At 29.8% G+C, this 24,125-nt stretch overlaps 2 protein-coding genes across 4 annotated transcripts in view; one reads left to right on the plus strand and one right to left on the minus strand.

The window, feature by feature from the left end:
- LOC145306061 (muscle-specific protein 300 kDa-like) overlaps positions 1–10,953 on the plus strand; it is a 35,274-nt gene extending 24,321 nt beyond the window's left edge. For 2 of the 3 annotated variants that reach the window (XM_080147990.1, XM_080147992.1), the window contains 17 exons: positions 956–995; positions 1,477–1,580; positions 1,972–2,067; positions 2,287–2,352; positions 2,756–2,809; positions 4,518–4,586; positions 5,015–5,063; positions 5,641–5,755; positions 5,987–6,107; positions 6,394–6,453; positions 7,651–7,674; positions 7,842–7,910; positions 8,201–8,281; positions 8,394–8,509; positions 8,677–8,756; positions 8,935–9,083; positions 10,273–10,953. In XM_080147990.1, coding sequence (XP_080004116.1) covers positions 956–995; positions 1,477–1,580; positions 1,972–2,067; positions 2,287–2,352; positions 2,756–2,809; positions 4,518–4,586; positions 5,015–5,063; positions 5,641–5,755; positions 5,987–6,107; positions 6,394–6,453; positions 7,651–7,674; positions 7,842–7,910; positions 8,201–8,281; positions 8,394–8,509; positions 8,677–8,756; positions 8,935–9,083; positions 10,273–10,302 — 1,323 coding nt within the window. In that variant the 3' untranslated portion in view covers positions 10,303–10,953. Of the gene's footprint in view, positions 1–955; positions 996–1,476; positions 1,581–1,971; positions 2,068–2,286; positions 2,353–2,755; positions 2,810–4,517; positions 4,587–5,014; positions 5,064–5,640; positions 5,756–5,986; positions 6,108–6,393; positions 6,454–7,650; positions 7,675–7,841; positions 7,911–8,200; positions 8,282–8,393; positions 8,510–8,676; positions 8,757–8,934; positions 9,084–9,434; positions 9,487–10,272 lie in introns of all 3 variants that reach the window. The other variant, XM_080147991.1, reaches the window with a different exon arrangement.
- Positions 10,384–21,361, minus strand: LOC145306060 (cartilage oligomeric matrix protein-like). The gene is made up of 22 exons (XM_080147989.1): positions 21,234–21,361; positions 19,254–19,306; positions 18,440–18,520; positions 17,434–17,527; positions 17,032–17,183; positions 16,835–16,927; positions 16,617–16,724; positions 16,412–16,519; positions 16,279–16,350; positions 15,655–15,745; positions 15,436–15,565; positions 15,266–15,321; positions 15,090–15,192; positions 14,898–15,011; positions 14,625–14,819; positions 14,097–14,309; positions 13,728–13,787; positions 13,395–13,587; positions 13,119–13,205; positions 12,025–12,132; positions 11,378–11,450; positions 10,384–11,090 (listed from the first exon to the last, which is right to left on the minus strand). Exons 1-22 carry the CDS (start codon positions 21,302–21,304, stop codon positions 11,018–11,020), a joined length of 2,328 nt encoding a protein of 775 aa, XP_080004115.1. The 5' UTR covers positions 21,305–21,361; the 3' UTR covers positions 10,384–11,017.
- Positions 21,362–24,125: the final 2,764 nt, after the last annotated feature.

Raw genomic sequence — 24,125 nt, forward strand, 5'->3', positions numbered from 1 at the left:
CTGAAATTTAAAAATCCGTCCGACAGTTTTCCCAAAGTCTGCGTTGGCCATCGAACGGCATAGTTACGAACCCGGTACAACCATGCATTACAAAAATCGACCTTTAATTTTTTTATTCTTTTTTAGAAAAATGTCCTCTTATTATCAAACATTTTTAAATTAAGTTTTGGAAGATTTAAATTTTTAAAATTTTTTAGGAGGTTTTACTTATAAGATGTCGCATTAGGACGTTTGTAGTTTAGGAGGTTTGTCGCTTAGAAGGTTTGTCGCATTAGGACGTTTGTCGCAGTAGAACGTTTGTCGGTGTACCAAATACTTATTGGTGAAATAGGTAACAAGTATATATGTACATTTTCACTTATTCAAACATGCAAACAAAACTAGTAAACATGGAAGGTCTAAAATTTTGAAATAAATTGCGAATAAAAAGATTTAATAAGCTGTGACACTCGCCTGTAATACGAAACTTTACAAATTTGTTATACTTTTTTAATTATTAAACTATACACAATTTTATGAATTTTACAATTGCAATCAATTATTTTTCTATTAAATATTTGATATATAAAAATGCATGATTTGAATATAGAAACATTTTTACTTGAATTCAAATGTTTTCTATGAAACAAATTTTTTTAAATGTACTTGAATAGTACAATTCTACAAACTAGCAGTACGTGTCTAACAGATCTATTGTATAGATGCATACAGAAACCCACTTACTTCCCTTTTTCGATGACCTTTTTCGTCTGCTTAAAAATTGTTTTCTGCTACTTGACTGTGTTAATATAATCGACACCATTGGTTGATTATCTATGACCCGATTGAGAGTCGGCACAAAGACACTCACACTGAGATGGGGAGATACAGTTATTTAACCCCTTCTCCCTCCAGTTTTTTACTCTAATACTTATCTCATGAATTACAAATTTAAGAACAGTTTTATCTGTTTTAGGAAATCAGAGATATCTTGGCTAAGGGTGAGAGGCTTGCAGGTATTGTCTTTAAACCATTCAACTTATGAATCAACAATTAAATAGAATGAAACTTTTATCTTATAATTGGTTCTAATAAATCTGTCATATGATAAATCTTATTTTTTTTACATGTATATTTTATCTTCAGTTACACCCTCTTTCTCTTTTTTCCAATATTTTTTTATTCAAAGGACACAAAGTTTGAGTTTTCCGCGGATATCAAAATGGAAAATTATATGATTAAAACCAGGTTTGCTAGCCTCGCGAGGCCGAAGGACCAGGCTAACAAACCTGGTATTAATCTTATGTGTTGAAAATTGTCTCTTATACGATGCAATACATGATTTTTAGTATGGCTGAGTACCGGTTTTAGTCCAGCGGTTTTGAAGCCATACTGGAAAAGTATTCATTTAATAATTCAAATAAGTATATCAATGGGAAGAGATGTGTACCTAAGCTGAGAAAGATAAACTTACCTGATATTGCATTATCTATCTAGGTGAGGCTAAGGCCCCAGAATTTCTTGCTAAGAAGTTGGGAGAGATGAAGGCCCTCTGGAAACAAACCAACGACGCGGCTAAGGACAGACTTAACGATCTCAAGGTATATATATATATTACAAAGTAGAACGATGTCTGTCTGTCCGTATGTCTGTCTCTATGTCTGTCTATCTGAAGCTTAAGATCTCAGTAAACACTGAACCAATTGGGCTCTACTCTTCAGAAATTATGCTTACTGGTACTGTGATGGTTTTAAGCTATTTTATTGGGAGGTAGGACACCCCTCCCCCCAAAAAAATACCCCCCCCCCCTCCCAAAAAAAGAGGGGGGTGGTCAGAATTTGTAAATGCCTGTTAAACATTTTAGAATTATGCTTTATGCTTATCTTGGCCGTTTTTATTAGAATTTTACTGTTCAAGACTAAAAGTAATAGGAGATTTTTTTCGATTTAAACAGGCACAAGTTTCCATTGCAACTAATCTTGTTTACTTTAGAACAATACTGCTGCTTGGAACGCCTTCGCTGACAAGTGCTCCACCCTTCAGACCCATGTTGGAACCGCCCACAAACAGATTAATGATGTCAAGAAGGTTAATGGATAGATAGATAGATAGCTTGATATATAGACGAAGAGTGTGATAGATAAAAATAATTTATAAAAACTATGAACACAAAACTTTTATTTTACTTTATATTTTGGTTAAATTTAGCTATGGACTATGAGGACAAACAGATAGATAAATAGATTTGTATATAAAGAGACAATTAGATTGATAGGTAGACAAATAATAATGATGAATATTTTGTAGTTGTACGACATGGGCAAGGCTAAAATGGACTATGAAGACAGAATGAAGAAAGCAGCAGCAATCAAGGCGAACATTTTATACAAATAATCATAGAAAAAATTGAAATGCATTTAAGAAAATCCAGTATTTTTCCATTCTATCATATCATATTTATTTACAAATCATATAAATAAAAGAATTTGGATTTTTACCTTGCACCTTTCAAAATATCAAGAAAATTATACTCCTGTGGTATATGCATCCTTAAAGATGTAATATTTTCATAAAAACAATAAGGCAAAACTTTCAGTGATGCCCTAATGTTTTTCATAAACTTCCACATAAATTACTAATGTAAATTGGTATTCTTGTGATTTATGATAATAAAATAATAATTTCTAATACTGTTTGGCAAAGGTTAAATTTAGATTGCCCATTTTAAAAGTATCTTACTAATATGAATTTGCAAAAAATGTTAATTATTGCAAAGGCTGAGATCACTAAAACTCTGGATGCTGTAAATGCTGCTAATGCCACACTTCAGGTAAGATGAATTCATGTATAGATTTATGGATAAAGTGGTACATTTTTTTAGCATAATTCCGTAAAGTCGGGTGTTGGGTTGTAGTCAAATGCTTTTATTAGTTCGAACTGTTCTTAATTATGGACCATTTCATATAATTAAGGCACTTTGGGTTAATAAGAGCATTTGACTACAACTCAACACCCAACTTTACGGAATTACACGAAAAAAGACCATCTTTATTTGAATTTGATGGATAAGTAGATTTAAAAACGATATTCAATATTTCTCATGTGTTTTTATGGACAGGTAAGGAAATGTAAAAGTATTGGATTAATAAATGATTTTGATAATCCTATGTTTTTTTTTTCATAGCTGTTGTCAATTGCCCTATATCTGCCTTTTTTTTCACCCTAAATTGAACTAATAAATTAATCATAGCAGGTTTGATTATAAACAAATTTGCTTATTAGTAAAATTGGCAGATAAAAGAATACACTTAAATTTTATTACTTTTAGCTTTGTATTTACTGTTAGAGCTATTTATATTTTATAGAACACTAAAATTGTAAAATCTTTAATGCGAGTTTTAAAGTTTTATAGACCATTTAAAGGTGTTATTCAAATATTATTGAAGCTCTAAAAATATTATTAACAAAAAAAATTAATTTAAAATGTTTTTAGTATGCATTATTGCAACAAAAATAAAATTTGACAATAAACAACCAAATGAGATTTACTATTTGTAAAAGAGACCTAATCCTATTTTAATCCTTATGTACACGGAAAAGTTGAAATTATTACGCAATTAACCTAAATTTTTTACTTTTACTATTCTGCCTAGTTTGCATATGCAAAATTCTGATTTCAATTACGCTAAAAATAATAATTAGCTAAAAAAGATTTTCTAGACAAATGGAAGAGAAAGAAAGGGAACCAAAACGTTCTCAGACATTTGTATGAACTCTTTTCAATCAATGTAATTCTTTTAGTAGTAATTTTATCAATGTTGAGTGTTGAAATTTTTCTTTAAAGATCTTTTCATGTTTTATTAAGTTTGTATAATAAAAATATTTTTGTTTTCAATAGGTTAAATACCTACACTTTTAATCGGTTTTCAAATATCACTACCTATTTTGTATACCTATATAGTTATACAAATTAAAAAAAATATTAACAAAAAATAAATAAATTTGATTATAAATTATCTTGGCTAATTTTCAGAATATTTTTAAGCTGAATTTGTTTAATCCCCCTAGCCATAACACTAATCCTTGAACTACTAATTCTGACATTTTTTTGCAATTAGAATTTGGAAATTGCATATACACAGCAAACATTTTTATAACATGCAAAATTAGGATTACATTTTTAGGCAATAATGATAAAAAAATAGTCAAACATTAGGGTAGAGTTTAGGCTGATATTAGGTGCTAATTAGGATAATATAGTTTTAGAAATGGCAACTTAATTGAGTTTGAATTTGTTCTGTAAAACAAACATGCAAATAATGCAGATTTTAATGTATTATTTTTTTTAATAAAGTTAAACAAGTTTGACCTTGACTTACATTTTAGTTATTATTTAAAATCATTTCACAATCATATAAAAATTACATCAATGAAAAATGGAAAATTCCTGTGCAAAAAAAAGTTTTTTAATTTAACTTTACCCAAAGTACATATTATATATACCTTTGCTAATACCTAATATTGATACTTCTGTTTAGGTTTTGGCTGATGATGGCACCAAGGCTCAGCTCAGTCAGGAGGTTGAGGACCTCACCAAGGCTGCTGATGTAAGTTAGATAGATAGAGGGATAGATCAACCAAGGAGGTTGTAAACCTCATTGAGACTACTGACAAAAACGTAATAGATAGATTGATAGAACAACCTAGGAAGTTATTAAACTCATCAAAACTACTGATGAAAGTCAAATTAATCCATGAAATTGTTAACTCACATTTCACTGATGAAAGTCAGTCCCAGTAAGTTGATTACCTTATCAAGTCTTTTGATGACATTAGTTAGATAGATGGATATAAACCCATGAAAAACAAGTCAGATGGATAGATGCATAATCTAACCAGGAACGTTGTTAACTTTAAGATAGACTTGATTATTGTAGGTTACAAAAAATTTTAAATAATTATTGAAAAACTATTTCTAAAATTCAAACTTATACGCAATTGATAAATAATAATATTTTCTTTATATTTTATTTAGGTAAGAACAGAATTGGATGAGAAGCTTGCTTGGTTAGACAACTTCAACCAGGGAAACATTTTAATGAAAACAGACAACTTAATATCTCCATGTTATTTTCCTCTCCTTTCAATATTTATTGCTTCAAGTATCAAAAAATTCTCAACATAATAACTTTAAATATCCAGAAGATGCACATTTTGTAAAACTAAAGAAAAAAATGGATATTTTTTTGGTGAGAATTCTGGATAAGCAACATTGGCTTTCTCATTAAATAAGATTACCTTCCCACTTGATAGAAACATCTAATTTAGTTTCTTCATAATTTATATTTTCCTTTTTAAATTCATAAACAAATCATTTTGGGGAAATTTCAGTATAAAATCCTCTGATTTACAACTTACATTTCAAAGTAATAGCTTTCAAGGATAAGATTTCCTTAAATTACAGAGTAGATAAATATTATATTTTTAACAAGTTTAAAAGTTTGTTGTGTTGCCAAACTCAATAATGTATTTTAGGTAAATGGGGATGATAAACCTCTGTAACTGTTAGATGATAATTTTAATACAATCAACAAGTGAGGAGAGTGCCTTTAAATAGATTAATTACAATAAAAATTTAATTAAAATGTTTAAAACATGATTAGAGCATAATTGAGTATGACAAAACCGCCACTGAACTTGAGAATCTGGTTAAGAAGGATAGAGCTGATCTTGATAACCTGATCAAGCCACCAGAGAAGATTAAGTCCACTGACAGGTAAAAAAATTATTAAAAATTTATTTTTTTAAATGGGCAGAATTTCTTAAAAAGAAATTGATAAATGAACAATGAAATGTTGAAAAGTTTCAAAATATTACAATTTTTTTACTAAGCAAATTTAGACACTAAATAATGGTATTGTTACCTCCTGATTTTTTAAAGCAAACCAATTGCATGAAATTTTATCTAAAAAATCAGCCAAACAGTTAATAAAAATAATATTTTCAGACTGGTGCAAGCCATGGACTTGGCTGATGACATCCGTGCCCAGAAGGAGATCTGTGCCAATAAACAATCTGAATGGTCTGATAACCTGGCTCCCAGCAACACCAAGGAGAACACAGATGAGGTCAGTTGAAAGATAAATCAATTTTAGTGAAAAAATACAAATCTAAGAAACCCTATATTGTAAAAAACAAAATTGCATCTCATGTAGATCAATGTTATTGGTGGAAAGGTTTGAACACTGTTTATTGCCACTTCTTCTTGTAAAGGCAAAGTTACACTATTGATACATTAAAAGATATCTAGATAGCAATCTAATAATAGAAGAACGAGGTTAGAAGTTTTGAATAATATCTTGACTTGAAAATGATTTATTAGTTTTTGATATTCATGCATAATTCAATATTTAGGCCAAGAAGTTTGTTGCCAGACTGGAGGCTGTCAGTGATTCCCTGGCTAAACTTGAAGAGGTAACAAGAAATTTTTTTGGGGGGGTTACATATGATTAATGCCTCTGCATGAGGATGAGAATTGTAGTGGGAAAAAGTGACTCAAAAATCAGCTATGTGATTGTGACTCGTTTTAGGGGTTTACTTTCCCACTTCTCTTCTTATCTTCCTCATTTTTGATGATATCACATGACTCTCTTTTGAGTCACTTTGTCCCACTACATAAGAATTAAAAATATTTTGCAGTAGGTATAAAAGCAATTGCAATAAGAACGACCATTATCCAAAAGTCCTAACTTCTAAAAATCATTTTCATGTATCTAACTAAATCTATTAGACCAGTCTTTGAGTATTAATATCTCAAGTAAAATAAAATATTTTGTACACGTGTAAATTACATTGTAAAAAAAAATAAATTTCTTTTTCTGTCCTATTCCAATTTAATTTAATGACAGGTCATAAATTTACAATGTGTGGAAATGCAATGAAAATAGAGATTTTCCAAGTTGAAATATTGATCTGTAATATGCATCTGTTTTGCAACATTTAGACAGATAGTTTCATAAATAGGGACATATTTTCTAAATTTTAACTATAAAAATTTTAATTCATATGGATAGTGGTATTTTAAAAAGTTACTAACTGCATCATTTATTTTAATTGATAAAGTACTTGGAAAACTGTAAAGTTATCTTAGAGATAAAAAAAACTTTTGTTTGGTATTGTTAAATAATTGTATATAGAAACTTAATTACTTTTTCTAGTTTGGACAAAAATGAAATATTGATCTTCTCAATGCATTACTTTATGCAACATTAGAACTTAAGTATTAATTAACTTTCTTAATAAATACACTCAAAATGAAAAGAAAATATATTTAGTATGCAAGCAGGTTATGTTGTAAATAATTGATTCTCTGATAAATGTGTATTGAATTAACTGGCATTACATAAGAGGAAACCAAACAAGTCTTTCATATAGATAGCTATTCTTTATTAGAGCTGTATACATTTCTAACTTATGTCATCTAGTTTTGATCATTAGACATTAGATTTAAAAATTGTGTGCTAAATTTTTCCTCAAATATATTTCTGTATTTGTTGACAAAAATAAAATCTGGAGCAATCAAAGATTGGGATTTATAATATTAAGATGATTTGACTGCTTTATATACATTTAGACAAAAAAGTAAACTAATGTAATTTTACTCTGTTTTAGGAAGCTGATGGTGAAGCTGCAAAGGTTGGTTAAAATATTTTATATATTAAATTTTTACTAAAAGTCAATTAAAGGTTACCATTGTTGTTATTTCAGCAGTTATAATTTCAGATTATCTGCATTTTTATTTCTATTTGATATAAATAATTAACTAATACATTCAACTTTTAAATATCTACTTTTAATTTTAGTATGGTAATGATATTGTGTTTATGGCTGAGTTCTCCAATGCTAGAAACCAGTTTAATGCTTGGATTGAGGTACTTTTCATATAATATATACAAAATTTGAATTCAAATTCATACTTATCAGGAGCTATCCTACTCAAAGTTTGTAGTTGATGAAAAGATCTTTCTATTATTAAAGAATTTTGATAATAATTGTTGTATACTTTTGACTTCCAAAGAGAATCTGTAAGTTTTTGATAACGTTTTTTTAATGTAAGTAAAACAATGTAAAATTTGGATTTTTCATATGTTTGTTTAATAAATTAAACATTCTTTAAAAGTAACACTAACTTAGTGACTTATATTAAAAACTAATAATATAGGGAGCTGAGGAGAAGGTAAAGAAGGGCTATGGTTCTCCCAATAACCTTGAGGAGGCTAATGTTTTGGTTACTGACTGCAAGGTAAGCTCCAACATTATAAAACAAATAAGTTGGCATTATCATTCTGTAAATATATTAAACCTTGTGAATGTTAATTGACAATATAAGAGACTTAATCTATTTAATTATGTAGGACTGGCGTACCATGTGTGACAAGGTGAAGTTGTTGATTGACAGTGGCAAGGCCAGTGCCATGAAGATGACACTGCATGCTGATGAGGATAAGGACTATGAGGCTATGAAGCTCAGGTACAAGCATAAATAATTAGTACCTGGATACACAACTATTATCCTAAAATATAGAGGCTAGGGGCGAAACAACTAAAAATAATAAAAGTACCTAGATTAAAACATGAAACAAACAAAATAAAGAAAGAAAATATGGTTTTAAAATCTACTATCTAACTTTTGTTAAGATGGGAGGCTGTTGACAAGAGCTGTACTGAATGGTCCAAGAAGCTTGAGGACCTCTCTGGAATGTGGACCAAGCAGACAGGTATAACTTTCACAGATAGTTGTGCTTTAGTCATTTGAATATACAGATTTTTAAGAGAAGAATATATAGATAGTGGGTTAGTGATTTAAAACCATTCAGAAAGGTACAAAGAAAGGAAGAATATTTCTGATGATGACATATTTATAAAAGCTTAAATTTTATCATAAAACTATTTTAGACATGTTGAACAAGGTGACCAGCACCATGGTTGCTGGCAGTGGAGCTGGTGAACAGGTCAACCTAAATGACCTGGACAGTCAGATGGAACAGATCAAGGAGATGTTTGTGAAGAAGCAGGAAATGATGAAGAAAATGTCAACTGGAGTGGTAAGTAATAAGCAAATAGATATTAAGAAACAAGTACAATTTTGTCTGTTAGTAGAACAGCTAATGTGTCATATTTAATAAATATTTTGAATAATATCTCAGTGAATTGCCATAATGTTTTTAAAGACTTTACTACTTGATTTTGTCTGTTTTTGTATGTATAATGGTTATGTGAGTCAATGAGTGAATTCTTATTCTAATAAAATACTGAAGGATTCTTAATTATTATATTCTTAATTTAAATAATACGATCAAACCAAAGAAACTAATTTTGATTAGTATCTAGGTTATATAGGCATAAACTAATTTTCTAGAAATAATTTTAATTGCTATTTTTATTTGTTCAATTAGTGGTAAAGCTATGAAATAAGAAGAATCTTTTTAACCATTCCTTGGAAAATGGGTAATTAATAACAAAAATGCTAAAAATAAATGCTTTAACATTCACTACATTTGTTTTAGTTTTGGCAAAACAGGTAATTGTCAAAAATAGCTCTGTAAATATGTCAGGCTTATAATAACTATTTGTTTTTACTTTTATATCATTTAAATCATATTTTTGTTAAACAAAGTATTAACCCTAAAATTATTCATTAATTAATTTAACACTTAAATTAGGTTTATACATACACATTAGATTAGGAGATTAAATGTCATTATAGGTTATAAATATATTTAGATTTAATAAGATTAATTAGAAAAAATATTATTTTTCTAGATACTTTAGACACAAATATAACATTGTAAAGCCATAGTTTTAGTAATATACTTACTTTTTAATCTAAATATTGAGAATAGATTAAGGAATTTTAAGTAGTAATTTTTATGAACACTAAGTCTATTTTTTTGTCTAACCTAATGCTTTAGATAGTTACATTAGTAAACAGTTTTAATTAAAAACATTGTATTTAAAGAACAGAGGTACTTACTTCATTAGAATTATAATTATATTTTTAAATTCATACTTTTAAGTAAAAAGTTACTTACATATGTATTTTTAATAACAATGTCACTACATTTTAGAAGGAAATTTCTATAGATTCTTCACTTATGCTTACATTATTTCAATATTTGATATTTTTGCCAATTATTTATTTGTAAATGTATGCTTATGTGACATATGTCTATTTATGTTTGCTTCAATACAGGCAGTTTTTTTTATTGATTTCTAAAATTATTTTTATTTCAGGCACCTGACCCAGCTCAACTTGCTGTTTAATCCATCCTACCATCCGTTTTATAAACTATAATTTCCTCAATCATACCTTTCAGAATTTCTTGTGAAAATTATAATGTTTAGTATTGTAATTTAAAAATGTGCATACAGTGTATGACCCTCAGATTATGTAGGTGTGTTTTGTTATTTTTTTTTTAAATTGAAGAGATTAAAATATGTTTGTATTACTGTAGGCTGACAGTAGAATATTTCAGTATGCTTGAAATCTGAAACCAAAAGAAGCTCTAATGAATAATAATTATTCAATAGAGGGATCATATTTTCAATTTCTCCAATTTTCAAAATGACAAAATTGTAATAAAAATCAAAATTTCTGCCATTCACAAAACTTTTTATTTGCTTTGGTCGATTTAGACTATTTTGAATTATAATTTTTATGTATTATTAGATATCAAATATTTTTTTTCTTTTTTTTTGAACTTTAGAATAAATGAAATTGATAATAGAATTAAGTAAATATTCTTTTTCTAAATGCTATTATGTTTTATTAGTTTAAATGAGTTTTATCAAAAAGACAACCATAAATACTAGATTTTGGTGTAGGTTGGATATACTCAATATTGTTTTTATTATAATAATAATGTACAATTAATTATTATCAAATTATCATTATGGAATAAATTTATGACTTTTTGGTTTATTTTTTAAATTTCTTTTTACATATTTTGTATTCAACATTTAAATATAATTATTCATTTCAACCTTTAATCAAGAAAGGTTTCTTATTGCACTGGGAGCCATTTGATATACACTTGTAGGAGAGGAAAGACCTGAAAATTATTTATATTAAGAAGAAACGTGTTGTCTGTTAGTTGTATTCTGTAGGTTCAGGTCTAGAATTTTCAGAACAGATTTGAATAAGTCGGAACATTTATTAGGCTGTTTTTCATTGATTGTAGAATTTTTTCTGCACTCTTAAAAAGTAAATTCTATTTACAAAAAAAAATGATAAAATCATGGTATTTGCAGCTGCATCTAGTCATAGTTTTTATCAAGCTATATAAAGCGCAATACTACTTATTTTGACAACTTACAAATAGAATGTAAGAATATTTACCAAGTGATTTGTTCTTGAGAGTCACAATAAACTCCAAGTCTGCCTCCCTTCAATGCTGAATTGTTGATGATTCCTAAGAAATACGAAAACATGTTATTTAATTAGAATCATTTCAATCATATTTATCACAACGGCTATGCCCCTACAGGCCTCTAGGGGCACTTGAGGTGGTGGTTGGATGTAAAAGTCGAGCCCCATTATAATTTTGTTTTAAAAAGAAAGGTAAAAGTTTTTTTTGAAGGGGTCACTTTTTCTTTTGAGGGTGGTGATGGTACCCTCCCCCAAATTATTTATAAACCTTTCCAGGACCTATGAGAAGCTACACTGCAAAGGAGAACCATTTCGGTTCAGCGGTTACATAAATCCTTCAGCACACACAGACACAGATCCTGTTACTTTTATATAAGGAACTTTACTATCTTATAAAATATTTTTAAATATCCTCCCGCAAATTCTGATTTTAAATTTCTAACCCTAAATAGGATGCTAGACAAAAGATTTTAACCTCGTAGTTGTATTATATAGAAGAAAAATAAAAACATTAAACTGTTCAAAATCCAGTCAAATTTATGTTCAATTAGGGGAAATTGTAATTCTTTAATAATATGGAATTTTAAAGCATTGAAGAAAGGGTGATTTAAACTGACCAGAATCAGCAATAAGTTGTGAGCCTTGATGAAGCCAAACTCGAATGGTTCCCAGCGCAGGTTTGTGTTCAACTTTAAATCTGTAGGCGAATTTTTCAATCCATCCACCTAGTTAACATGTAAATAAAATTTAGTATTTAGTTGTAAACATTTAAGAAGGCTTAAATCTATGTGACTTATTCTTAAAAGCAAATTACTAATTAAAATGGGGCTATTAGCTTAAAAGACAACTTAATTAAAAATAAATATACTCCCAAATAATATTGATTTTTAGAAAGATGAATATTAACGTACCTTTTTTTACACAGTCCTAAAATTTTTAAGCAGAAGTAGATTATAATAAACTGTAGGGGACAGTACAATTTACTGTAAATAGTACCCAACCAAATTCCTTGTAACAAACAGTTGATTACATTTCAAAAGTCTTTTTGGCATAGATATAAAATCAACCTTCTTATTTGTCTTAACTTCACCAAGAAGCTCAGCAAAAAGATGTGTAAAAATTTTTTAAAGCGAAGCTTTTCTATAATTAGGGTTGGCCCGTCCGTACGTCCGTAACGGATAGCTTTTTTCGTTAATTTAGACATGTTAGAATTGTCCTATCGATTTCAAACTTTGCATGGTGATTCCTGTAGAAGTTATGTACGAGTTAGAAAGCGTAGCAACTCTATAATCATTACCAGAATGTCCGTACGTCCATTTTAAACATGTTGATTTTTTACATTTTTAACAACAAATTTGTATGTGACCTAATTATCCGAGAGGTCTGATTTTTGGTATACTGATTTCTGGGACAACAAAGTATTATTTGATAAGCGAAGCAACTCTATAATTAAGTCCTAAAAATGTAAGTATGTCCATAAACATTATCCTGTATCAAGCAGTTTTTCAACAAATTTACTTACAATTTTGCTTTGACTCTTTTACATTTACATTCTGATTATTCAGTTCTGACATTATACAAGTGTTAATGTCCGCTTGTCCTTTCGTTTTAGAGCTTCGCTTTTATGGATGTTGTCATCCTTGTATTATTATAAAAGGTCATGACTTAAAATCTTCACCTTTCAGACAAATAGCAGATTAGGCAAACATACCTGCAGTTTTAGGATCTGCCTTCCAAAGTAGTTCAGTTTCTCCAGCTACAGATTGTGGTGCTCTTATAGCATCAGAAAGGATAGTGCCTGAAAAATAATAACTCTCTATACTAAGTTTGTTGGATGTCATTTTTGTTACCCAAAAGCTATATGCTTTTACAAAGATTTATGTTTGTGCTTAATTCCCATGAAATATACGGAATGGAACTCACATTATTTCAATGAATGAATGATAGATTCCAGATAAAAGTGTAAGTTGAAAAAAAATCTGAGTACCTTTATGGGGTCCTGTTTGAGATTGAACCAATTTTAGCTGCCAATTTCCTTGATTACAGGGACCAGGCGCTGGGGTACATCCCTTGGAATCATCTCTGGAACTCATCAACAGATAGAAATTGGAACTGTCTTGATAAGAGAAAACAATACCAATCCAGTCATTGTCATAATAATGACCAACAAAAAAAGTTCCCTGAAAACAACACAAAGAACATCGTTATTTTTTTTTAATAACTTTAACTTTTTGATGATATTTGAAGGCCCACATTCAAATACATTTATTTATATTGAATCTGTGATTATTTTGACATAGTTAAAAATAGTTTTACCTACCTGATATTCAACACCAGCTAAACTGTCCTCTCCTATTGCAATTCCAGGAGCACTATTTATCTAATATCAAAAAGACTATGATTTTTATAGTTATTGCTTAATGTAAGTTAGGGTTTGATCTAATGCCTATTTTGTGGGACCTTTTCTAAGGAGAGGGTAGTTTGGGTAGTTACTGATATTCTTTGACCTCCCCATTAAGATTTACATTTTGTTAGTGGGAAGTATCCCCTTCTCAAGATAGAAAATAGCTTAAGAACAAAAGAAGAATCTCCAGGAAAGTAACAACTATTTGGCAAGATCTTGAGCTTCCAGATGGGTGGAGGTATATCATTCTTAATTTGAATTTTTGATATAAAGAAATTTATATACCTCTTGATAAATTTCTTTTCCTCCATTTCTGAATTGCCAAATTGGCTTTCCTTGTGAAAAAGAATTGTTTCCCATATCAACAGCTTGAATTGCTCTAAAGTCTGTGTGGAATATCTTTGCATTATCTGGACATGTGTCTACGTCATCAGGTTCATCATCTCCATCACAGTTGTCTGAACAAGCATCTCCCACTCCATCAAAGTTAGAGTCAGTCTAAAGACAAGATTATTATCAATAATTATTTAGTGAAAACTCATTGCATAATTAGAATACATAAACAAGCATGCTTTGTTTAAGATGCATAATGGGTTTAAGTTGGCACAACTAAGGTTTCCATGGCTCTAGAGATTAAAATTGATAAATGCAGTATAAGATAATGAAAGACAATTATAGGGAGTTAAGAGGCAGTTAATAGATATTTCTTACTAATGAATAGTTCTGTAATGATGCAATTATGATTACTCATCACTCAGCTTTCCTTATAATTCCCCTTGCAATTGGAATTCAAAGCTTTAATAACATGGTGACCTGTTCAGAATTGGGTACCAATGGACAATTGTCTACAGTATTCAATACTCCATCTCCATCCTTGTCATCATCACAGGCATCACCAGCTCCATCTCTGTCAGTATCTAGCTGTTCTGAATTTTCAATTAGAGGACAGTTGTCAGCAGAATCTGGATAACCATCTTTATCTGTGTCGGAGCCACTATCACATGCATCTCCTGTAAGTAATAAAATATTTGAGTTAATCTTTGTAATAAAAATTATTAAAGGAAACAAGAGAACTGATAAATACTTTCCTATACGGTTGTCATTGACATCATCTTGATTAGTATTTGGTGTACTTGGACAGTTGTCACATGCGTCCCCAACTCTATCTCCATCCTTGTCTGCTTGATCAACATTAGCAACCTTAATGTCACATTGTTTTAAAAGTATTTTTATTTTGTCAGTATTGATTTATATATATTTAGATCTGTTTAATGTTACCAAAATGCAGTTATCAAAATTGTTTAATTTTCCATCATTGTCAATATCTTCATCACACTCATTTCCTTTTCCATCTTTATCAACATCACATTGTAAAGGATTCCTAAAGAATAGACAGTTAATTAACCCTAATAGTTAATTGACAAACAATGGTAACGGTTTTTTTGTCATTGTACCTTATAAAGGGACAGTTATCACAAAGATCCCCAAAGCCATCTTGATCTTGATCCCTCTGTCATTGTTTCAATTCAATGTATTCAAATATAGTGAGTAATTACAAAAAAAATTATATACATATGTTCAATTTTATAATGTATTTAATTTGAATAAACAAAGAAACAATTTCCTGATCAAGATTAGGCATTAGTTTACAATTATCTTTCTCATTTAGAATATTATCTCCATCTATATCCTGGTCACAGACATCTCCAAGTCCATCACCATCTAAATCTTCCTGACCTGAGTTTGGAATATCCCTAAATTAAAATAAAAAATCCCAATAACTTTTAACATGTAAATATATTTTATCTAAAGATCTTTCATTTTAATGACTAAATATTATCACCTACAGTTATCAGCTAGACAGGTTGGCAAAGTACATCCCAAATTTGTATCAGGATAACCATCATTATCATAATCTTTGCCACAAATGGTTCCTTTTAAAAGATAATTAACAGATTCATATGTTAAAAATGTAACTTAGTAAAAAAATATGAAATATACTCTAAAGCATGGTATTTCGACAAAAATGGAAACAACTACCACATTATTCTTAGCTGTTAGACATGCATGAAATAATCCTTATACTAAAGTAACAGGATGTTTGTTTGTCTGAGTATCTGTGTGTCTGTACTGAAGGATCTCGCTAACCGCTGAACTGATCGGGTTCTCCTTAACAGGGTAGCTTCTCATAGGTCCCAGGAAGGTTTATAACTATTTTATGGGGGAGGGGTGAGACAACCCAAACCCCACCAAAAAAATGAAACCTCATCCCCCCAAAAAAATATTTTTTTAACTAAAATTTTAAAAAATTTTCGCCCCCCCAAAAATTTTACTTACTTTTTCATTTAAAATTTAAAATTAGAAATAGGGTTATTAAATTGACTCTCTCCTCCTCAAGTGCCCCTAGAGGCCTCTAGGGGCGTAGCCGCTAGTATACATAATAGATATAAGGTTGATTTTACACTACCTGGACCAGCAAAACCAGTTTTACATTCACAATCACAACCTCCAGTTTTTTCCAAGGCATTTACATCACAAACTATTATAATAAACATTATGTCATCATTTTTATTTGCAGTTTTTATTAAATTTATATTAACCTATGTTTCTTTTCTTAGGACATTTATCATCAATATTCTTTATTTCATCTCCATCTATATCATCATCACACATATCTCCCAAACCATCTTTGTCCATATCCAGTTGATCTTAAGTATATAGTAGGTCATTATTGATCATAGTTTTTAGCTGATTTATAAGATATGTATCCCACTGATTAAATTCTCTAAAAACTAAAATGTGTACCTTTATTTGCTACTAATGGACAGTTATCATTAGAATTTTCAATTGTATCACCATCTAAATCATCATCACAACCATTCCCAAGGCCATCTCGGTCAGTATCAAGCTGATCTGAATCAATTTAATTACATATCCATTTTTTAGATTAGTAACTTTACTTTATATAGGGATTGAAAATTTGACTATTTTAGAATTTTTCTAGAATTTCAAATAATGACAACCTGAATTTGCCACAAAGTGACAGTTATCCCTATCATTGGGGACACTATCTCCATCTTTGTCATTGTCACATTCATCACCCATTCCATCATTATCTATATCAAGGACTAATTAAGATAGTAGAAGATTTCTCTTTTATTTTAATTTATTTAAAGCATTGAATAGCATTCTAATTGTGTAAAAAATCAAATATTGTAACCTAGATCAATTTGTTCTGGGTTATAATGATTAGGACAATTGTCATCAGTGTCAATTACACCATCATTATCTGTATCCCTATCATGATCATTGTCACAGACATCACCAATTCCATCCCCGTCTTTGTCTGCTTGATTAGGATTAGGAACATATCTACAAATAGATTGAATCAAAGCAAGGCTTTCTGTCCTATAGGGTTTTGTATTAGTTTAATATGTTCAGAGTTGTAATATTGTTTTCAATATATGGATGAGTATTCCTGTAACAATAAGGTGCAATTTGAATAATAAGTAAATATATTGTATTATAATGTTTTCATGCTTATTTTAAAGTAAAACTAGAGAATACACAAAAAATACTTTTAACAGAGGATTGATAAATGTTGCTTTTCTTAAATACTGACCTGCAATTGTCCTTAAAACAAGACACAGTATGAGTGCACTTCAGCATTTCATCTGGTAAACCATCTCTATCAGTATCAAGTCCACAGACAGGTCCTGATACAATATCATGTTTTAAGTTTTTCTTGGCAGAGAATATGCTTAAAGATTTTTTTCATTTTAGAGAAAGTTTAATACTCTTAAAGAATATCTAAAATTTTATAAAGTGCATTTCACAAGTTTAGCTACTTAGATATTCTTCATTTAATCCTTTAGATTAGTTTGAGCATACATAAGTTATGAAGGACAAAGAATTATGGAAAAGAACAATTTGTGATTTAAAGAGTTGACATATCAATAAAAAATTAATTTTAAGTATGAATCACAAGAATATCTGATATGAGTCATGTTTGCATAATATAGTGATATATGCGTCTAGGAATAGTTTTGGACCTATCCCTTATAATTGAAGAGAAAGGATTATACAATCACATTCTCACTGTTTCAATTTTAGATGTATTTTGTTTGATATTTAGTTTTAATATATTAACAAGGATGACAACATCTATAAAAGTGAAGCTATGAATTTAGCAAACGATAATGAACGCTTGAAGAGTTTCTAAACTTAATAAGCTGAATATTATTTTAAAGGTATAAATAAAATATCATATAAAATTGTTCAAAATTGCATTAATATATGATTCTATTTAAGGAGATGTTTAATATGAATTGATTATAGAGATGCTTCGCTTAAACTATCGTTCCTTAGATACATAATTTCAAGAATCAGATGAATAGGATAATGTTATCATACAAGAAGGGTTGTCAAAAAAGTTAAAAATCAACATGTTTTAAATTAACGTACTGTCTTTCTGGTAACGATTATGAAGTTGCAATGGTTTCTAAATCATACCTAACTGATACAGAATTATCATACAAAGTTTTACATCGATAGGCCGATTCTAAAATGCCTAAATTAACAACAAAAAAGCAATATTTATAGAAAATCCTTGCTTTTATAAAAGTTACCTGGTCCAGCAAAACCAGGTTTACAGAAGCATATTGGACAGGCATTACTTGTTTTCCACTCATTGGCATTTGGATCACATTCTACAAGAAATAATCACATTAGATATGGTTGTGTAGTGGTGGAAATCAGATAGAGAGGGGTCAATGGGCTGTTTATTACACTAGTCCCCACAGTTTTTTAATGACGTTTTCTAATTTATTGGCTCAACAACTTTAGCGAATTTTGATTGGTTTCTTCATTAAGGTCAGTGTTCAAACATTTCAATCACTAATCCTAATCTACAACAGGGGTAATATGTATATAATCATTGGAAAAGTACATCAATTTATCGGACATTGTCTTATCCCTTTAGATCCCTGGGCGAAAATTATATATTCCAACTGGAAAACATAACCCACCATTCCCTCAGCTGAAGTTAACAAGGGCGTTTGGGTTTTACTTTTACTTTAGAAAATTTATACTTATATCTTCTTTTCTTTGATCCCGTTTCCAAATTTTTACCACAACACAATAATACAAAAAAATTTATTTTTGTTTATCAACGTGCTAAATATTCAGTTGAATGCAATTAAGGTATGTACTAATATAACTCTATCCTCCATTTTGTATTTAATATCTCTCTATTTCTCATTGTCTCTTTATACCTCTCATAATTTGCTTTTTTCTCAACTTTCTGTTTCAATTGGATTTGGTAAAAAGGTCGTCAGAACTTGCGCTACTTACGGACAAAACTGGCCTTGTTTGTTTATATTCTAATCCAGCAGAAAAGAATCGGTTTCAAAAGCTAAGATGGAAATATTATACCATGGTTACCTGGACATGTTGGTCCTGCGCCAATTTCTGATGAACATGGTTCTTCAACAGGACTACAATGGATTTCTCATAATTTTTAGTGGAAAAATAAAATAAATAATTATACTCTTAAGCATAACAAGGATGACAACATCCATAAGTAGCAATGCTCAAAAATTATGAATGAAAAATTTACCATATAGCAATGTAATACAATAAACATTAAACATGATAAAATAGGTAAAAAGGGAATCCTTTAAAATCACGCAACCAAAATCAAAAAAACTTTAAAATATAGAAATCGTTTTAGCACCGCAATTATTATACAAATCTTAATGAAACTTGATGGAAAGATGTTGAATATGAGCATATTTAATCTCTGATAATTTCGCCGTCAATCCTGAATAGGAATCGGGAAAATCACAAAAACCTAAAAATCTAGGAATCTATTTAGCACCCCAATTATAAGACAAATCTTAACAAAACTTAGGGAAAATATGTAGAATTTAAAACTGATTAATCCCTGAAAATTTTAGCCCTCTATTTTGAAAAGGAATTGAGAAAATCACGAAAAAAAATGTCTCTAAATGAAAATTATCAAAGGTCTTCCGAGCTTGATCTTTAAATCGTTTTTATGCCGCGCTGAATCGGGGCGATTCAGAGGTGAACCGTAGGCGCGCTGGTGGTAAGCCACAGCGCACCTGATTTTTAAAAGATTTTCGGCGCGGTGTTGTTAAATCGCTTGCGCACTCACTAAAATATCGATCCGCGCCAGTACAACTTTATTACTTAAGCAGTGCCAGTAAGGTATTTTATATAAAATACCGTGTCAGTATGGTATTTTATATAAAACATTAATATATAATTTATTTTAAAAATAACTATAAAAATGTTTTCACAATAGTTTTGCAATAAAATATTAAAGTAATTAAAAAAAATATCCATTTATTACATATGCAATGGGTCTTTCGTTGGGGCTCAGTGCATGATTCACCCCGATTTAAACCGGCAATGCCACTCGGTGAGTGCCATTGCCGCGCCGGGCCCGCCCCACTGCCCGATTCAAATCGCCCATGCAAATTCGATTTAAAGATTGATATTAATAATTTGATGGTGCGCCAAATGAATCGCCCCGGTTTAAATCACCTATAAACGATTTAAAGATCGAGCTCCGGAGAGGAATATAAATTTGTAACCACTAATATTGATAATTGTAGTGTTTATCTGTGGATTGATATTCAAAACAAGGATGACAACATCCATAAGTTGCGAAGCTCAAAAATTATGAATAAATATCGGGAAAAAATTACTATAAAGCAGTGTCATACAATAAACATTAATCTTAGTAAAATAGGGAAATCATTAAACCTTTAAAATCACGCAACCTTATAATCATAAAAACTTGAAAATCTAGGAATCGATCTAGCAGCGCAATTAATAGACAAATCTTAATGAAACTTGATGGAAATATGTAGAACATAAGCATATTCAATCCCTGATAATTTCAGCCGTCAATCCTGAATCGAGAAAACCATGAAAACCTTAAAATCTAGGAATCGATCTAGCACCCCAATTGATTTTTAACAAATCTTAATCAAACTTGGGGAAATTATGTAGATTATAAAATTAATTATTCCATGAAAATTTCAGCCCTGTATCTTAAAAAGTAGTTGAGAAAATCACGAAAACTTTAAAATCTAGGATTAGATGGGCATATGTCATGAGAATATTCACTAAAAATCTTAGCTGTCTATCTTAAATGGGAGCCGAGACTTTTCCCCCATAGCGTTACGGACTGACGGACAGACAAAGTGGTAATGATTATAGAGTTGCTAAATCGTACCTAATTACTACAGGAATCATCATGCAAAGTTTGAAATCGATAGGACTATTCTAACATGGCTAAAATAACGAATAAAAGCTATCTATCTCGTACGGATCTACTCTAATCATAGAAAAGCTTCGCTTTTAAAAATATAATAGAAAATAGTTAAAACTTACACTAAAAAAGTATTTACTCTTACTAACATATGAATTATCAATAATCCATTTAATAACCATTGTGTTGACATCTAAAAAATTTAAGTCAACAAATGTAATTTCGAATTAACATAATTTCTACTAATTCTTCGTTGTTAAAAGAAATAAAAAAGTTGTACATCAGTTATTGTACATTCTTTTGCTTGTACTAAAATGATTATCAAATTAAGTACGATCCAAAAATAGTAATTAAGATAATAACAATCAAATAATTATTCATTAGCATATTAAATATAAGGGATATTGAATTTCTCATTTCTATAAAAAAATTTCGTTTCCCATTGTCAAGCAACGATGATCACATCCTTGAAAGGGAAACTTAACAAAGCCATTAGACAAATTAACAAACATAAGTACAATTCTGAATTATAGATATACCAAGCTTATATTGGTCTGCCAATTAATCATAGAAATCAGATTTATAGGATACAATTATTATTGCTACTCCAAATGATTAAACAGACCTTTGGATTTTGTAAGAATGATTATGTTGTTGCTCACTTATTATACCAAACCTTGTTGTTACAGGAATCTCCATGCATAATTATACAAATTAAAAAGTTTTGCCAAAAAGCCAAATGTATTCTAATCCTGCATATTTATATCTTAAATCTATTTGTAAGATGATATGATAATAATATTTATTTCATCTTACATTTAATTTTATAAATCAAGGGACAATGATTCTGGCAAATAATCATATGTTCAATATTAATCTTCGATCCAACACACCTCATTTTATACTTTTGAACCAAACATTTAAAAGAATAATTCTATAATTATGAGCTATAATATGATAAATACACTGGAGTAAAATAACAGTCTCTTTCTTCATATTATCTATGTACCAAAATTTTAAAAATTGAAAAAAATATTTCTTAGAGGATAACGCCAAAAAAACATTATAGGAGTTTTTCTAAATTGTACAATTACCAGGGATCGGAAGCCTCACGTAAGCCGCGTGTAAGCCTCAGTGAAATCGTGATTTTATCACTATAAAATTCAGCTGGATGTATAAAACGGCTCTTTGGCAGACAATCCTTCTTTCTAAAATTTTTTTTTTTGCTCACAATCAGGTTTAAAACTGAGGCTTATGCGCGGCTTACGTGAGGCTTCCGATCCCTGACAATTACATATATAAATTAATTTACAGAAGACCATGTTGAGTGCAAATTGATAGAACAACTCTAACACATAAAAAAATATAGGGGCTATCCGTTATGGATGTACTGACAAACCCTTCATTTAGAAAAGCTTCAATTATTAATATGTACTGTATAAAACTGTTGATGCTAGCACACTAACACACACACCCACACACACACACACACAATTCAGAGGACAGGTGAGAAAATGTCGATTTTCAAAGCCATACACGGTCATAAGCAATGTTGGAAGGGTGGCGCAATTTTCCGATCTCAGTTTTCGCAAGTTGACTTACTTATTTTTTCTTTAAGATAAAACCGATGCTTACAAGGTAATTTATTTCTCTATGATATAAAGATGCATTTTTCTCAAACCATGAAAACTGATATGTTAAATTTGCGTCACCCTTCCAACATCAATCCCTGCAAATCACAAAGTGATATTCTAACAACCATTGGCTAATTTGTTAATCATATACAAAGGGAAGAACAATTTATCATCCATTGTCCAATCTCTGTATTTAGATTTCAAAATAATTTTAAAGAGAACTTTAAAAAACTATTTTTGGCCACAAAAAAAAAGATTGACAAAAATGTTAAAAATATTTAGCTTTTTAACAAAGAAAATATCCGCCTTTGGGCCATATTTATTTATGTTATTTGGTTAGATGACCACTTTTTTTGTAAAAACAAGGATGACAACATTCAAAAATGTAAAAATAAATCTGCATGTTCTAATGGACGTACAGACTTTCTGGGAACGATTATAGATTTGCTGCGCCTTCTAAATCGTACCTCATTGTTATAGGAATCATCATGCAAAGTTTGAAATTAATAATGTAATTCTAACCTGTTTAAATTAACGAAAAAAGCTAACCGTTACAGACGGACGGATCGTCTTCATTTTAGAAAAGTTTGGCTTTTAAAAACTGGGATAAAATTGAATAGATATGAAAGAATATTTATATATGTTTGGTCACTATCTAGTAGCGACGCTACTCTATAATTACAAATGTCCGTTCGTCTGTCTGTCCGTAATTAATGAATTGGGGGGAAACTTGATTTTCTCAGATAGAAGGCTGAAACTTATTGTCAACATTCCCATCATTATGGAGCATAATAAAGACAAAACATCCATAGCGGTCGGAGTGCTTTTAAGCCGCTTTCACTTTTTATAACAGATTTTTTCTTTTCAAAAAATGAAAAACTTGCAACTGACAGTTTCTTTTTAATAGTTTAATTTTTAGTTACTTGGCTACTCTATATTACAGTCATGCCAAATGTTCTATAAACAAGGATGACAAAAACTCAAAGAAAAACACTAAACCTTACAAAAAAAAATTTACATCTTTTAAAGCATGTCCGACAGACAGACGGACAAACATATATAGATAAGATGCGCCATAGAAATCTTCACTATAAATAAAGCTTTAATCAGCCGAGAAAAAAAAACATATCCATAGCTGACTGACGGACGGACTGACGGACAGACAAAAGGAATTATAGAATAGTTAATAATTGTCCTTGTTATCCTTTTACTTCCAACTACACAAAAATACAACAAACAATGAACAATAAATTGGTGCATCAATAATTCTTTGTTTTTAAAACTGAGAATTCAGTCCACTCGGGATTCAACCCAATATTTATATAAAATTCTCAGTTTTAAAAACAAATTTTTAGAAAATAATATTTTTTCTCGTATTCA

The sequence above is a fragment of the Acartia tonsa genome, chromosome 14 (genome assembly GCF_053477335.1).
Source record: "Acartia tonsa isolate MP-2025a chromosome 14, ASM5347733v1, whole genome shotgun sequence".
Classification (NCBI taxonomy): Eukaryota; Metazoa; Arthropoda; class Copepoda; order Calanoida; family Acartiidae; genus Acartia; species Acartia tonsa.